General features: G+C 42.2%; 1 protein-coding gene across 1 annotated transcript; it reads right to left on the reverse strand.

The window, feature by feature from the left end:
* Positions 1-3,913: 3,913 nt before the first annotated feature.
* igsf10 (immunoglobulin superfamily, member 10) lies at positions 3,914-14,485 on the reverse strand. The gene is made up of 9 exons (XM_011608339.2): positions 14,400-14,485; positions 13,955-14,206; positions 13,067-13,196; positions 12,322-12,712; positions 11,287-12,048; positions 8,201-11,191; positions 7,225-8,125; positions 6,414-6,780; positions 3,914-6,326 (listed from the first exon to the last, which is right to left on the reverse strand). The coding sequence occupies exons 2-9, from the start codon at positions 14,155-14,157 to the stop codon at positions 4,779-4,781; spliced, it is 7,293 nt and encodes a 2,430-aa protein (XP_011606641.2). The 5' UTR covers positions 14,158-14,206; positions 14,400-14,485; the 3' UTR covers positions 3,914-4,778.
* Positions 14,486-16,608: the final 2,123 nt, after the last annotated feature.

Genomic DNA, 16,608 nt, shown 5'->3' on the forward strand with positions numbered 1-16,608 from the left:
CTTGTCTGGGAATTCTGCAGTTCTGTTTTCACATTATCAATTTCTGTGTCTTTTGCCTCAAGCAGAGAGGTAAGTTCATCCACCTTGGCATTGAGGGTCTCACTGAGTCCACTGAGATGTTTCTCGTTGTCCCAAGACTTCTTTGATTCGTTCCTTAATTCTTCAGTTTGTTTTTTGAAAGACTGCAGCTGGGTATTCGCATTCATAGCCTCATTTTTTTCCATCAAGATCTTCTGATTTTGTTTAATTTCCTGAACTTCCTGCATCAAATATTCATTTTCGGCCTTTGTTTGCTCAACCTGAGATAGAAGTGAGGCTATTTCAGCTGCTTTGCTATAGATGTCCTCACTAAGGGATTTCTTCGTTGTCTGCAGTTCCTCTAACATGACCATTTGTCTCCTAATGTCTGAATGCAATTTATTGTTCAGGCAATTAGATTCATCCAGCTTGTTGGAGTACATGGATGCAGTGCACTCAGCTACATGCAGTGAAGAGTTAAGTGCGTCGATATTTTCTTCCTGTTTCTTTGTCAGAGTGTCAAAGTGGCATACTTTCTCAGTCAGACCTGTGATTGTCTCATTTAGAAGGACCTCGTTGGTCTTGTATTTTGCAACAGTAATTCTCAGATACTCCATATCTTTATTCCTTGATTCGGATGATGAGGAAAATCCAGCTGCCTTGGCAGTGAGTTCTTCAATTTCACGAATCAAAAGTTTCTCTTTGGTCTGAGACGTTTTCAATTCCACACTCAGCCTTTCGATCTCTTGTTTTTGTCTTTCTGTCAAAGACTGAAAGTTGGAGACTTTAGTGTTCAGACCACAGTACTCATCCCTCACTCTTTTGTCATTGTCCTGCAGAGTGTAAAGTTTCTGCAGCACACTGTCTTTTTCCTCCTGAATTTGCTGCTTCTCTAGCTCCAGCTGGTGTTTCTCATCATTTAGGACAGTATTTCTTTGAATTAGAGCGCGATTGGTTTTCTCTAGCTGCTGCAAGGCTCCTATCACTATTTGTGTCTCTTTCAATATTTCCTTGTAAGTGCTGTCAGAATTAGAATATTCAGTCAATAACATCCTAGAGTAATTCTCAGCATCATCTATTTTTTGGCGGAGGTGTTGATTCTCCTCTAAAAGGCATTCCTTCAAGCTTGAAAGTTGGGAAACCTCTTCAGAAAGACTCACCAGCTGCTCCTTTTTCCGTAACAGATCACTGACCTCCATACTCCTCAACGCTACCTGCAGATCTTCAACATCTTTGTGGTGTTCCTCTTTCAGAGATTTGAGTTTGGCCTGCTCAGCGTTGAGAGCACTGCTCAGCACTTTCACTCTGTTGCTATCATGATTAGCCTTAGCCGTTAGTTTGGTATATTTCCCATATAGGTGATCTGAATGAGATTGCATTTCAGCCACCTGAACAAGGACATTTTTTTTGTACTCAGACCAACTCAATCGGTCCTTTTCAAATTCCTCCTGCTGCTGTGTCATCCTGGCAGTCAGAGCTCTTTCTGCCACTTCCTTAAGAGCCAACAGGGAACAGAGCTGCTTCAACTTGTCTTGACATTTGTCTATGTCTTCCTTATATAAACGCATTTGCTGAATTTCCTGCTCCTGATGTAATGTCAAGTTTACCATCTCCTGATTTGTGACACCGTGTAAACGTTCTGGAATGGCATTTTCAGGGCATTCTGTGCTGCAAAGAGGATCTTCATTATCCTGAGAATCCAATGCAAAACGTCTCTCTTCAGCTGAGCTTGATAAAGTTTTTTGTTCAAATTTTCCTTCCGACCCTTTTGAAGGTTTCCTAGATTCTTTATGCCTGCAAAATAAACCAGTTCTGAATCTCTGCATTGTATTGAATAAATTTGTTCACACTCAGAGGTAATTTTTGTCTAATTATTTTTCGTTAAATTTTAAGCATAATATAAATATTAGGACTTTGATAGTTCAAAGGACGTTGACAAGTTTCATCTTTGTGTACTGGATGCCCTTTCTTGCTTTGTTATCAAACCTCCAAAACGTTTAAATTCATTGATCTGCGACATAGCCATAAAACCTTTGCCAGATTTTAAGCGTTCATTCTATTAAACAATCACAATTCTCATGCATATGTTCTGAGCTTTAAATAATTTTCTTGTTGTTCCTGTAGCTGTATAGTTACACTGTCAGAAAATAAAGGAACAAAATGCTGGTATTTATGTCATCGGCATCATTAACTTGATCTTTGTCATTATTACAGATTGCACGGTTACGTCATAGTCTGGGCAAAGCTGCTTCTGGGATGTTATACATGAAAAGACTAGAGGGAACATTTAAGCGTTAGCAGCCATGGTGGGTTTTGCGTGCCAGTTATGAGGGCGGATATACATTTTAGATTTTTGACACAGTCAACACACTGCTATAGTTATCGCATCATCCTCAGACTGACCTTCTTCCACCAGAGACTGATTTTCATTTTTTACTGATAATGTTAAAAGCACAGGTGGGTCTGGCCGATTATCTAACTGCCTGATATCCACAGATGTTCGCTTCCTGGTGGTTTAGAAGTCGGTGTTGAGGACCGGTGAGGTAGACGAGTGAAGGTGACCTGGCATTAGGACCCCTAGAGCTTGTAATGACCACCATGAAGAGATAGAGGTTGTCAATGATAGAATTCCTTTTATGTGGCTTTTATGTGGCATTGTAGTGTTTCGTTGAAGAAAAAAAACAAACAAAAAACATTGATCCGCTATTTTTATTGATTTTGTTAAGCAACCTGAAATTTTAGCTTTTAAAAATATGAAGATTTGATGAGAAAACCTGAAAACACCCTCACATCGTGAGCAGTCCAGACTGACGGAAAAGTATAAAGACCAAGTCATTTTACATGTGGCTAAAAGATGGGAGTGTGAATTTCACTACATCTGTGTGAAATTCCATCATCAGCACAGAAAACTGAAAAATGATTTTCTACAGTAGGAGTAAATACATGGAGTGTTCTGTAAGGTCTGCTTTAATATTTCAATATAATTCAGCCCAATGGCATGCTAGCAAAGTCCACAGTATAGTACTGCTATAGGCATGTGCTGTCCTGGATTTCAGTGCCAGTTCAAGTTAAATATGGAATACATACCACACACCAAACTATGTCTCACCCTCCCATGGTTTCCCCTTACTCTGCAGGCATCAATCTCCTGTTGGATTTTTGGCCTTTCCATAAAGAAGGAATTGGAAGTTTTAATTAAATAATATCAATAAATAAAGTATTCTTAAAAACAAGGTACATAAATTGTCATATTTATCTTGCAAATGACTTGTCCTGTCAGGAATCAGACGAGAACCCAAGAGCGACACCAGAGTTCAGTTGAACACAGCTTTATTAACAGGAACAGAAGGCAGACAGAATTTACCCGGGAGCAGGGAGGACAGAATCGGCAGGGTCGAGACCAGGCAGACAGGCTGGAGAGTCATGTGAACCACAGAGGGCAATCTGGCGGGGAGGTAGCGTAATGCAGGGAACTAAAAAGGGGGCTCGTTATGGTGCTGATAAGCCACAGGTGCGTGGGGCGAACTAGGACTCACGGGCGGGGTTGCCCGCAGCTGTGACATTGTTCATGACTGCACAGACTACGGTAGTCTGTCTTTCTGCACTTTTTAAAAACTATTATGTTTTTGAATTACACGTCCTCATTTCTGATTCAATAATACAAGAAATAGCATAATAAACTCCAAAAGCAAACATCTGCTGTGTCTCTGTAGAGCCAGATATTTATAACCCGGTTTGGATGTATGTAAACAAATGTGTACAAATTCCAGCCAATTTGTAATTATAAAAATATTAAAAATTGAATAAATTAAAATAATTCACCATTCAAGTACAGTTTGTACTTGTTTGTGTTTGATATTTTTGTAATAGAGTTTGAAAATAAGAAAACAATAACAAGGCTTACCATTTTTATTACTCAGATTTTGATAAAGTCGATATTACAAATTGATACTTTATTGTATTTTGACAGATTAGCATAATGTATAGTATTGTGATTTCTTGTGTGCAACAATACATTGATTTTTTGTTTGTTTTTATCTGTCAAAATAAAAAACAAACAACTATGCAGTCAATGCATCCTCTTAGTTGGCAACAGATTGGTAACAGATATCAAAATGTGTAAAAAATTATATGCAAGTGTACATGAAATTAAGTATCCAGTGTTAAACAAGCCACGCATAATGTTAAAAAAACAAAACAAAACCAAAACTGACACATTTAAAAAAAATCTTTTTGGAATTAATGCAATAATTAATTAGTTAATGCCTTTAACACATGCAGAATGTCTTTTTGCCCTTACATTATAACTACAGGGGTAAGGTCCACTGAGGAGAAACAAAAATGAATCAATTAAAAAGTACTGAGTGATTGTTCTTTTCACCTGTGTGAACTTCAAATACAATCCCAATGCTAATCATGTGCTACTTCTGGTGCAATGCCCCTACCTTCTTGTTTCTATACTGTTTTAAATTATATATCTTCTCTGCTCTGTAGGAATCACTTGTGTGCACTTAGCAAGGCCTTTAAAAAAGATATTCTTAAAGTATTTTCAAAGATATTCACAAATTTACAAAGTCCAAATTACAGCTTGGGTGTCCATTTCCATTCAAATGTTTGTCTAGCATTTTGACTGGTCTCTATTTTGATCATTGATCATCCTATTAAGGCCAACTTGACATACCCATGGAGAAAGACAAAGCACTTTGACAGGTGCTGTGCCCATCGATGTTGGTCATATGCACTAACATCGATTGTTTTCTTCACAGTACACGTACATATGTGACTTTTGAGTCTATACCCAGGTAATTTTGGGCCAAACATTTGTATCTCCCAGTGTCTGAAACTGAAGATCTCTGGATTATGAGTGTGCCGTGTGGGTGAAGCAGTTCACTGCCCATTGGTCGGCCCTGATGTGTTGATGATAAAACTGAGCGATCAGGTAGCTCCCATGTGATCTCTGGCTTGGGGATTCCAATGGCAGCACAAGTGAGCTGGAGAAGTGTCCCCCTTGCTGCTTTGACATTGGGTGGAGGCCCTATTGTGATCCTTGGAGGGTAGGCAACAATAACAACAGGGACAATGATCACAGCTTCACCAGCAGCATTACGAGCTCTACATATGTAGTTTCCTCGATCATGTAAAGTAGTATCCTCAACCACCAGAGTACCATTTTCTAGTAACTGATGACGGCCAACGATTTGAGGATGACTCAGTGTGTGACCACCAGGAATGGTCCAGTAAATTTTGGGTACGGGACTTCCATCACATAGACAGTGAAGAAACAGAGGCTCTCCTGATACAATCCGTATGATACCCCTCGGCCTTGTCAGGATGTAAGGCTTCTGACCAACTTCTAAAATGATTAGCTTCTCTATGTACCCCATGTAATTTTTAGCACCACATCGGTAGTTTCCAGCATCCTCTTTGCCAGGCCTGATAACTAAAGAACCATCCTTTCGTATATGGAAATGAGAGCCATGGTCGGCTTTATTAGAAAACCGTGTTCCATTTGGGAATGTCCAAACAATCTCTGGAGATGGGTGTCCGTCAGCTGAACAGTTCAGAATAATAGTTTTCCCAATTTGAGACACTATCCGTTCATTGAATGGGTTTTTGAAGATTGGCCGCCGCAACAGACTGGTGACCTCCAGCTGCACCACCATTACAGCCTCTCCTCCATCATTCCTCGCCAAGCAAATGAACTCTGCTGTATCAGTTGGCCGCACATTACGAATCTCCAGTGTCCCATTGTGGTGTACATTAATCCTGCTCCCAATGTATGGTGCTGTTAGAAAGATGTTGTCAGGCATAATCCAAGTGATGATAGGAGTAGGATTCCCCTCTGCCTCACAGTCAATTAATTTCCGAGAGAATTTAACTGCTACATCTTTTATGACCGTTCTATTCTGTTGGTACCCATTGATTACTGGAAGATTTCCCTCTATCTCAAGCTTATAAACTTTTCTGTTTTCTCCAGCAGGATTGCGAGCCATACATACATATTCCCCAGTATCACTAACCCTGATATCCCTTATATCCAGAGAGCCATTGACATGCACAAGGTAGCGTTCATTAGATGCTGCAATCACATCATTGGTAGGTAGCATCCAGAAGATCTTGGGCTTGGGTTCCCCAACAGCCTCACAGTCAAAGCGAATGCTGCCTCCAGGTTTGACTCTGCCGTAGGTCTGGCTGGGTGGATATATCACTGGACTGACAGTCATCACACTGATATGTACAGTCATCTCATCTTTGCCAAGCTGGTTTTCTGCATAGCAAATGTAGTCCCCTTCCTCTGAAACACTAACCTGTGAAACAATGGCACAGAAAAAAGTATCACTTGAAAATATTTTCATTTAGATGTCTTATATATATGAGGGTGTATAAATACAGACCTGGTTTAAGTAGAGAGTTCCATTGTCAAAAAGTGTATAGCGCCGTGCCCGTCCTCCTCCACTGCTAACATCAGCCTGAAGAGCGCTGCTAACCTTGGTACCATCTGGTAAACCCCAGGAGATCTCTGGCTTTGGTGCCCCTGAGGCTTTGCAGTCAACTTTCACGTCATTGCCATAGGTTACCTCCTTCTTTTCATACGGCCTAGTCTCTATCTTGGCCGGCTTCATTGACACACTAACCCTAATGAGTTTGACATCATCACCAATTTTGTTTCGTGCCACACAGAGATAATGTCCAGCCTCCTTATCAGTCATGCTATTAACAAGAAGGGTACCGTTATCCATGACCTGGATTCTGCTCCCCATTCTGGACAAATGGAAACAAACAGTATAAGAAAATGAGAACGTTTTGTCCATGTATGATCTCAACATGCTTGTAGAAAATGTATAGTAAAAAATGCACACATGTAAAATATATACTTTTTGTATTACTGCTCTGAAAACAAATTGAAGCTTGACAAGTACAATATGAAAAATGATTTTCGAAGATCAACATCCTCTGAATAAAAATGGCTTCCTTTTTGAGTAAAAATCTTTAATTGTAGGCTTATTAAAAATATTATTGTAATTAAACTTTAAATATCCACAGATGGTGTTGCAAAATTCTAAAAATGCCATTTCTAGATATTTCAGTGCTTGAAAGAAATAAGGCAAGACAATTCTGCCCTCTGATATTTGTGTGAGCTTATCATTTTAACAACATTCAGAAGTTCTTACTTTAGCAGTTATATTTACCAATGATGTTTATTACCTGTGCCCCTGGTCCACCACAGCTTTAGAGGGCAGCCTCCACATGATTTTAGGTTTAGGGTCTCCCATAGCAGAACAGTTCAGTCTCAGCTGGTCACCGAAAAATAACTCCATCTTACGCTGGGATATCTCTACAATATGAGGTGCAAACACTGCCTTTTCAACCGCCAGAGTCACAACTCTTCTGTCAGAGCCTGTAGAGCTTGTAGCAATACATTCATATTTCCCACTGTCTGCTTGTGTAACATCCTTAATATGAAGGGTTCCATTCTCATGTACTGATATTCTTGTGTTACCATGGAGTTTCTTTGGCTGCAGGTGTGACCCATCATTGAGGACCCAGTGAATAGTTGGTTGAGGGTTACCATGACTGGTGCAGGGTAGCAATAAGCTTTGACTTACCCCAATGTTCACCTGCTGCTGTTTCTCTTCGATAATGCCTGGAGGGGCTACCACCACATGCAACTGGACTGTGGCGACATCACCTCCAGCTTGATTACTGGCAACGCATTTGTAATTACCTCTATCATTCAAGGATATATCCTTAATAACCAAGGCACCCTCAGTAGTTACTGATAACCTACCCCTCTCTCTTAAACCCCTAACTTGGGTTCGGTTAGGCAGGATCCAGGATATCATGGGTGTGGGCCGACCCTCTGCTTGACAAGACAATGCTATAGTGTTTCCTGCAAGAACCTTCATTTGACGTATTTTTGGCTCAAGGATTCTTGATGGGTAGGCCACCACGGAAAGGGTGACAAGAAGCTTATCCATCCCGTGATCATTTTCAGCTGTACAGAGATACTGACCACGGTCCTTGATGTTGGTATTATGAATTGACAGTGTTCCATTACGCAACACCTCGTATTTTCCCATCTTCCCCTTTATCATTAAAGTGCTTCCTGGGAGAGACAGAGATATAGAGAGAATTTGTCCCAGATACAACTGCAAGAAACATCCAATTAATTCATACCTACCTGTTCCAGATGCCAAACGCCTCCAATTTATAGTTGGTTGAGGATTTCCAACAGCCTCACATGGCAGGTAAGCATTTGAATGAGATAGGACAGTGTAGCTGGCTGCATTACCCCCAGTTATCTTTGGTTTATAGGTCATGAGCTTTGAAGTTTCTCCAGGGTCTTGAATACTAGAACTTGTGCCCTCAATCCCATTTGTGCGATCATAAAAATTAGAGTAGGCATCAATTATGTTGTATGTAGGAGTGCTGGTATATTTTTGTTGCAATGCAAAGACAGTTGCTGTTCCAAGAGTACGGGACCTTTCATTACTTTCTCGAGAACTATTGCTCTTCACAGTTGGTTTAATTCCCGTTACATATGTCCTGTGAGCTTGAGCATTTTTACTCCAAGTTGGTGGCTTGGTGTTATCGACTTTGTTCTGAGGGATAGTTGGCCTCAACATGGTGGTACGATTTAATTTGGTGGAAGAAATTAAACGTCTCTTGGTTGTAGTATAAGCTAAGTCACTGTTAGACCTGTTCCAGTAAGTTTCCTCAAATAATTGCACATCTGTTGGTTTATTCGAGGGCTTGTAGCTTGGGCTTGGGCTTGAGTAAGCCCAATGTTGGGGCGTGGTTATCTCCATTTTAATTCCTGTGGTTGAAGGTGTAGTCAATTTTCTTGGATGCAGTTCAGTTGTGGGTCTATTCAAAGGCCTTCTGCCTCGAAAAAATTTTCTTTTCTGTCCTTTCCAACCAGGCCTCTGTCTGACTATAGGCAAAATGTCAGGTAGTCCCCCAGAACCAGATAAAATGACTTTATTTTCAGCTGAAGGTGGTTTGACTGTAGGAGGTGATGGAAAAATCTGTAGTCCTGATGGAGTTTCAGCAGTTGTAAAAGACCTGTGGAATGATGGAGTAGCAGCGGTAACTTGGTAAATGCTTGGTGTCTGTGTTGTTGTGTCAGAATCGGAAGAGGAGAAACCTTCATAATCATCAGAGGAGCCTTCTCTTCTCTCTGTGTTCCTTAATGGAGGCTGAATATCTTTCTTATCCATTGGGCTTGACGGAATGTTCGCTGTGGCAAACACATGAGTGGGCAGTGTGGTAATGCTGGGTGTTTTTGTTCCAGAGGTAGTTGTAGTTGTAAGCTTTTGCCTGATAAAAGGCTTCTTAAGCCTTCCCAATATCTGTTCCTTGTTTTTGCTTCCAAACAGTCTGGTCCAAGGAATTTTTCCACGAATAATTTTGGAAGCAGTTGTGCTTGTCATGACTGTGATGGAACTAATTGATTCTTTGTGTTTGTTCGAAAATTGACCTGGTGTGGGCTCAGATTCAGCAGTATACGCAGTTGCTATGTGGCCATCTGAAACTTCTGGTCTTGACTCTTTTTGTGTATGATTGTCATTTGATATGAAATCTGAGTTTATAGCAGAAAGTGTCGTTTGTTGTGGTGAGTTTTCTGTTGTTTTAGTTGTTGGTGCTTCAGTGGTCTCTGTGTTTTTTTTGTTAGAGGACTGTTTAAGCTGATTTAAGAGAGACTGTACATTAGTGATCCTGCTGGGTTTAATAATTCTCCTGCGACTATGGAAGATCTTCCTGTGGCCTTGACTTCTGCTGTTCTTCTGTGGGATGATATGGATCTGCTGCTGGGAGATGATCGTGGATCCTGCTAGCAGATGTGGAGATTTTAATGTTTGGGTGGTGTGGAAAGTAATCTCATCCTGTTGACTCTCTGTGGTAGTGATGGTTGCTATCAATGTCTGGCGTTCTGAGTCTGTGGCTGCGTGAACAACTACGTCCCTTGAACCGGCACTATCGCTCATTGGAGTGATGTAAGGGTCTGTGTTAATTGAAACAGCTCCCCAAGTGGATGTCTCTGGCTCTGCAGGCTGTGCTGTGAACTGGATCTGAGTTTCTTGTGATGAATGTAGTTCATCTGTATTTCTGAATACAGATTTTACAGGTCTAGATTCAGGCTGCGTATACATCTCTGTTGTTGTGTTTTTATTTTCTGTCTCTGTGGTTGTAATAGTTTGCTGTTTTTTTGCAGGGTTTGCAACTCCCAGCAAACCATCTGTTGCAATAATGAGATGATCTTCATTAAAATCCACAGCAGAGCCTGTTTCATTATCGTCATCTGTATTGGAAAGTGTTCCAGATTTTACTCCTGACCCTTTTTGCGCCTTTTTCATAAATTCAGCAAATTTTTGCTGTTCTACTGTCCTGGAAGCTTTATCAAAGACTCTCCTACTCCACGGATGTCTATTTATCAATGGCCCCCTTCTTTGTCCCCGTGTTCTTCCGGCACCTCCTCTACCCTGTAACCTGGGAGTGGAGTCAGTTGGATCTGGAGGGATTCTCTGGGATTCTGCATTAGATCTGTCGTAGGGACTGGAAGAACGTCTCTCATCGATTGTGATGGTGTTTTCTGCTGAGCTAATGTCAGCCATGCCTGATCCTTCACTGTCCAGTCCAGTTTTCTCTTCAGTCAATGTCAACTGAGACACAAGGAGGTCAACTCCAAGATGATTGGCTGCAATGCATCGATAAAAGCCTCTGTCCCTTGCAGTGAGACCCTGAATCTCCAAGGTCCCATTTTCATATAGTTTTTTATTTCCATGGGACATGTCCAGTACTGAGTGATCAGGGAGCATCCACTGGACAGCACCCTTGGGACTTCCTGAGGAGCTACAGTCCAAAACTTGATTTTCACCCAGTGACCTTGAAAGTTGCACTCCATTGACTTCAACCTCTTCCACATCAGGGGATAAAACGGTCACTCTGAAGGCAAGTATATCTGCATCTAAGAAGTTTGTGGCGATGCATCGGTACATGCCTGCATCAGACATATCAGCACTTCTTAAAGTGAGCTTCCCCTCGGCATATATTACAATCCTTCTGTCCTCACTCGAGTAAGGAGCTCTGACCTTCGATCCATCTGGCAAAATCCACTCCAGCAAAGGCTTTGGCTCTCCCTGAATTTGACAGTCCAAGTTTGCCACACCACCTATATAAAATAAAGCAAATATTAGCATACATAATTGATACTAATGTATGTAAGATTAAGATTGGTAGACCATATTAGCTTTTCTGAACCCTCACCTCTAACTACAGTATGTTCAGTCTTCGTTTGATTATCTCGCTTGATCATAGTCCAGGAATAGTGGCCCCTCTTAGGTGATTCATTCTCCACACGTAGGGTCACCACAGACTGGTACCTAATGTGCAGTGTAGAGTAAGTAGTAAAGGTGCGGTCGAGCTGAAAGCTCACCTCTTCTTGCATCAACCACGCAGGGGAGGCTTTAATCTCGGCTTCAACATTTGTGTGCATTCCTTCCTCTTTTGATTTTATTTCACTGTACTGATAAACCATTTCTGGGCTTCTGGTCAGCAACAACCCTCTCTCCAGTCTCATGGGAGCATCGCTGTAGCTGGCAAGGATCTGCCATAGGCGCTGAATATGTTCGTGGTCAACATTACACACCAAATACATAGTGATGTCAGCAGTAAGCAAAATTACTTTGCTTTCTTCCTCCTCTTCCAATGTTTGGCTCAGGTTCTCAAAGGCAGAGGGCCTTTGAACACTGCAGGAAAGACTGGCATCACTTTGAAATTGGTTTGACAGGTTAATTTGTATGGTGCCCAATGGGGCAATAAAGTCCTTGGGTGAAACTGGAGTGAAGTCACCCTCAACTACAGTGATGTTTTTCTGCTTCAGGTGAGGATGGATCCAGGGTTTGGAACAAGTGAAGGCATCCATGGGAAGAAGGAAGAGATTTCTCTTGTAGTAAGGGACAGGATTTTGACAAACAGGACAAAGAAGACCGTTGGAATACCTCTTGTCTCTCTTACATTTGAATAAACCTGGAATTAAAAAGAAAACAACTCTTGAGTAAAGAGAAGAAAAACACATCTTTGCTATCATCACAGCTTTGCTAACATCAAACTACACCAAAAATAGTTTTTCAGTTTAGAAAGTACACCAGTGCACACAATTAACATTCCAGCAGCCAATAACTTTTAATCTTTTTTAATCAGCCAAGATCTAATAATTTGAATATATGGTATTGTAGAATAGGATACATAATGTTCTAAAAGGATTTGATAAAGAAATATTAGCCAGCATAAACTCCTCACCTGTGTTCTTCTGTGCCCACCCTCCGAACCAGCCCATACGGCAATCACAGTCCCAGGGGTTGCCGTGGAGAAAGAGGTTTTCTAACTTGCTGCAACCTGAAAAAAGATCCACTGGCAGAGTCTCCAGCTGGTTGTCTGACAGGTAAATTGTTCGGACTGAAGACACCTTGAATACCTGGCTATATCTCATAGTGATGAATGTATCAGGATGAAGCTGCTGGAGGTGGTTACCCTCCAGGTGGACCAGCTGTAAGTTAGTCAGGCCATAGAAAGCCTCTGGGTTGATGAACTCTATGTGGTTGTGGTCCAAGTAGAGTCTCATCAGACTCTCCAGGCCTTTGAATGTGCCTTTATTGATTTTCTTTACTTTATTAAAGGACATCTTCAGGACCTGCCACAAGAGGAAATTGGTTGTAAAATACTGTTCATTAATATTTTTGGCATTATCAAGATGTAATTTAAAATGTCACAATATGGAAACTGTTTCTAAGTTTTTTTATTAGACTAGAGTGCAAATGCTCGAATTGACTTTTTTTTTTTTAAAGAAAAGATGGTGCTTCTTCACATCATGTAGGTTGTGGTTTTCATTGTGTTTCATAATTGATGGGGTCAAAAAACAACAAAAACAGACTTTCTATTTCTGCAGTACATTCAGTGGTTCTCAATAGCTGTTCATAGTCATGAGCTAAAGACCAGCATGTGGAGGGCTGTGGTCTGTCCAAAGCCCAGAGAGAAAGGATTTTACCTGTAGGGACCTCAGGTCCTGAAATGTGTTGTCTTCAATATCTACAATCATGTTACTGTGGAGCATCAGCAGCTCCAATTTCTCGAGTCCTAAGAGGTCATTTTCTCTCATGGCAGTTATACTGTTGTATCTAAAACAAAGAAACAAGGTTATTAATTGGCTTATTTGAAGCATTTGGATCTTTTCCTGACACCTAAAAGTGCCCTAAACAGGAGGAAACTGATGTAAGCGCTAAAGACTGATTTTGATGCGATGTTTTTATTATTAGATCATAAAAACAGATCATCAAAATAATGAATTACCCTATATTTATTGCAGTTGTTGATTGTAAGCATAATAAAAGTGTCACAAATAAACTATAAGAGTTTTTTAATGCAACATCACAGATTTTGCTAATCTTAAGATTCACTGCCTGGGTTAAAATTAAACCAGACTGTAACAACTCTACATAGAAAACAGAGACTGTTTTGAATACCCCATTTTACTAGTGCTTCATGGGGATGAAAATATTCAAGATTCAAGATTTACTTTATTCATCCCTGTAGGGAAATTGAATTGTAGTAGCAGCCGACACATGGAGGAATATAACTGTATTTACAAAGTATAGAAATAGAATAAATAAAACACAAATAAGATTAGAACATGGACAAGAGTAAATTATAAGCATATTTACATAAATATAGAATAATATGGAAATAAAATTACAATGTAAACATTAAACAATTAAACAAAAAATATCTTTTCTGTCAAGGAATTCAGTTTATTTTCTCACCACTGTGGTCAAAGGTCTCTCTTACAATAGAGTCTTTGTGAAATCAACCCTGTTTATACAGCCTGATGTTTTAACCACTCAATCAATTCAGATCAATTTCTGAAGCTGAAACTCACCCGAAGTTGATCCTTTCCACGTGTGGCTGGATGGGGTCAGGTATTGCGGTCAGGTACCTGAAGGTGCAGTGCATTTCACTCGGAACGTTGCAGATGCATGCTTTCGGACAGTCTCCGCTCACTGGGGCCACGGCGGCCAAGAAAAACAGGAGCCTGAGCAGCCATCTCTGCAGGTACGAGGCGCTGTGGGCGCGCACGCTCATTGTACACAAGATAGAGACTTCCACACTTTGTCCTGAACCATGGAGCCGCCTGGAGACGCAGACATAACCAGCTTTATCTCACATGGAATTTAAAAATAAATAAATAAATAAAAACTCCCTCAAAAAGTTGACCGAACGTTCACGCAAAATTGGCGCAACACGATCGCGCGCGCGCACTGTTGCGCGAATACAGTAAAAATCAGATCGAATTGCGAATCCCTCATTTATCATTAATGTCTCACCGTTCGGCAGCTTTGAGATGGACGGAAAAGACCAGCAGCAGCTCCGCAGTTTGACTCCTCACAGTCTGAGGTGCAGAGCAGGGACGGGAGTTTCTGTGAGAGCCCCCCCCCCCCCACCAGCTCCCCACCACTGTCATCCAAGCGTGTGTGCAGGGCTGGAAGACAGTTAGATTTCCTGACCGTCTGCAGGGCTTTACACCAAAAACAGACCCCCAGAAGCCGTAAATCCACCCCCCCCCCCCCCCCCCCCCCCTCCCCACGAGAGCTGATGTTTCATGTGTGCTGATGTTGTCTGATGCACGGATTATGATCTGCACATATGTTTAAAAGAACAAATAGACAATCAGGGTCAAATCTGTCCTGAATTATCCTGGTAAGCATTTCAGGAACTCTATGTTTATCATTTCTGTTTTAGTCGGAATGACAAACGAAGCACCATCCCAAGCACTTGGGGGTTTATTTATTATTTATTTATTTATCTAAAGCGTTTAAAACGTCCGCTCCTGTCCTGGCCTCTCTTTACTCCTCTTTGGTACCTCAGATTTATCAGCTGTGTTGCTCACAGCCAGCTTGAAAACATCGAGCAGAGTGGGGTCTTGAGAGAGAGAGACGGGTTTGAATGGGAAATGAGCACATGTGAGGAGCTTCAGATGACAGGCCTGGTGGCATGTTCCATTGCTTATGTCACGGATGTTGTTTACTCGAACATCTGGGTAACACACCAGAACACGTAGCTCCTCTCCTCTCCTCTCCTCTCCTCTCCTCTCCTCTCCTCTCCTCTCCTCTCCTCTCCCCACCTCTCCTCTCCTCTCCTCTCCCCTCCTCTCCTCTCCCCCCTCCTCTCCTCTCCTCTCCTCTCCTCTCCTCTCCTCTCCTCTCCTCTCCTCTCCTCTCCTCTCCTCTCCTCTCCTCTCCTCTCCTCTCCCCACCTCTTCTCTTCTCTCCTCTCCCCTCCCCTCTCCTCTCCTGTCCCCTCTCCTCTCCTCTCCTCTCCTCTTCCCTCCCCTCCCCTCCCCTCCCCTCCCCTCCCCTCTCCTCTCCTCTCCTCTCCTCTCCTCCTCTCCTCTCCTCTCCTCTCCTCTCCTCTCCTCTCCTCTCCTCTCCTCTCCTCTTCCATCACAGAAGTTACAGATAGATTTCGCCTGTGTGTATTAGCATCTGCTAAAACCATGTGATTTGTTTGCTATCCTGCTGATCACAACTCGGATTCCGACCTTCTGTATTCCCTGCCATGGAAACCATTTCCCTTCGGCTGTAACTTGCTCCAGATGACAAGCACAGGGGAAGCTTTTGCAGACCAAAATATGTTTGAGGGAAGAAAAAAAAGGTTGAGGGGTAGAAGTGGGATTCCTGGTGGTTTATAAATGTCTCTGATTTTGACAGCGAGTTGTTTGAGTTAAGGAAATCCCTCGTGTTTTCCTGATTTATCCCTTCACCCATCAGCAGGAAACAATAAACACGCGGCTCTGGTCTCCTCTCTGTACTCGCTGTGTCCTGAAGAGAGTCTGGAGGAGTAGCCAGGCTCTTAAAAGTCACAGCTAGCTGGTAGTCAGCGAGGGATCTGTAGACACATGGAGGGAGGGGAGGTGGTCCTGACTGTGGGAGGTGGAAATATCACCTGAAGCTGGTCTTGGACTACGGAGGATTTATTATCCCGCCAGATTTTGAAAATGGGTCACGCTCGGCTGATATTCTTCCTCACAGTCTCAGGCCTCCACACAGAGCAGCACATTGTGTGTGTCTGGACCCCCCCTCCACACACACACCTTCTCACCCTCATCCTTTATTTGGAAAAGTGTGAGGCGGAGGAGAGTACAGAAATGTTTGGTAATTTGATGGGGATGTGAGCCGATGAGTTTATCTAATCAGTAGTTATTAAAATGGTGTTTGTGGTGGCAGCCAGCGTGTTGTGAGTCAACACGAGGAATTAGATGATTGCGTTGCTGTTCTTTGTGGGTGCGAGTGTTTGTTAATTCAAAACAATCTCACCGCTGGGAGCTTCTCTTTGGGTTCCGCTCACACTCCGAGGGTGACTCATGGTGACTTTTGTGTCGTTCAACTCGCGACAGCCCTGAAGACAGAGGCCGGCCCTCCTGACCCGTCCGGTCGGTCGAACACGCGTCAGCAGCTGTCTGTCATGAGTCGGCCGCGACATTTGACCTCCCGGTGTAGCAGGAGCAGCTATGAATATATCTGGCTCCAACAATGC

The sequence above is a fragment of the Takifugu rubripes genome, chromosome 11, assembly GCF_901000725.2.
Source record: "Takifugu rubripes chromosome 11, fTakRub1.2, whole genome shotgun sequence".
Classification (NCBI taxonomy): domain Eukaryota; kingdom Metazoa; phylum Chordata; class Actinopteri; order Tetraodontiformes; family Tetraodontidae; genus Takifugu; species Takifugu rubripes.

Coding starts and splice junctions, on each gene's coding strand:
- igsf10 (XM_011608339.2), bottom strand. CDS start 14,157: ATGAGCGTGCGCGCCCACAGCGCCTCGTACCTGCAGAGATGGCTGCTC. Junction 13,197..13,954: donor GTGGAAAGGATCAACTTCGG/GTGAGTTTCAGC, acceptor TCTTTGTTTTAG/ATACAACAGTATAACTGCCA. Junction 6,327..6,413: donor GAACTCTCTACTTAAACCAG/GTCTGTATTTAT, acceptor ATTGTTTCACAG/GTTAGTGTTTCAGAGGAAGG.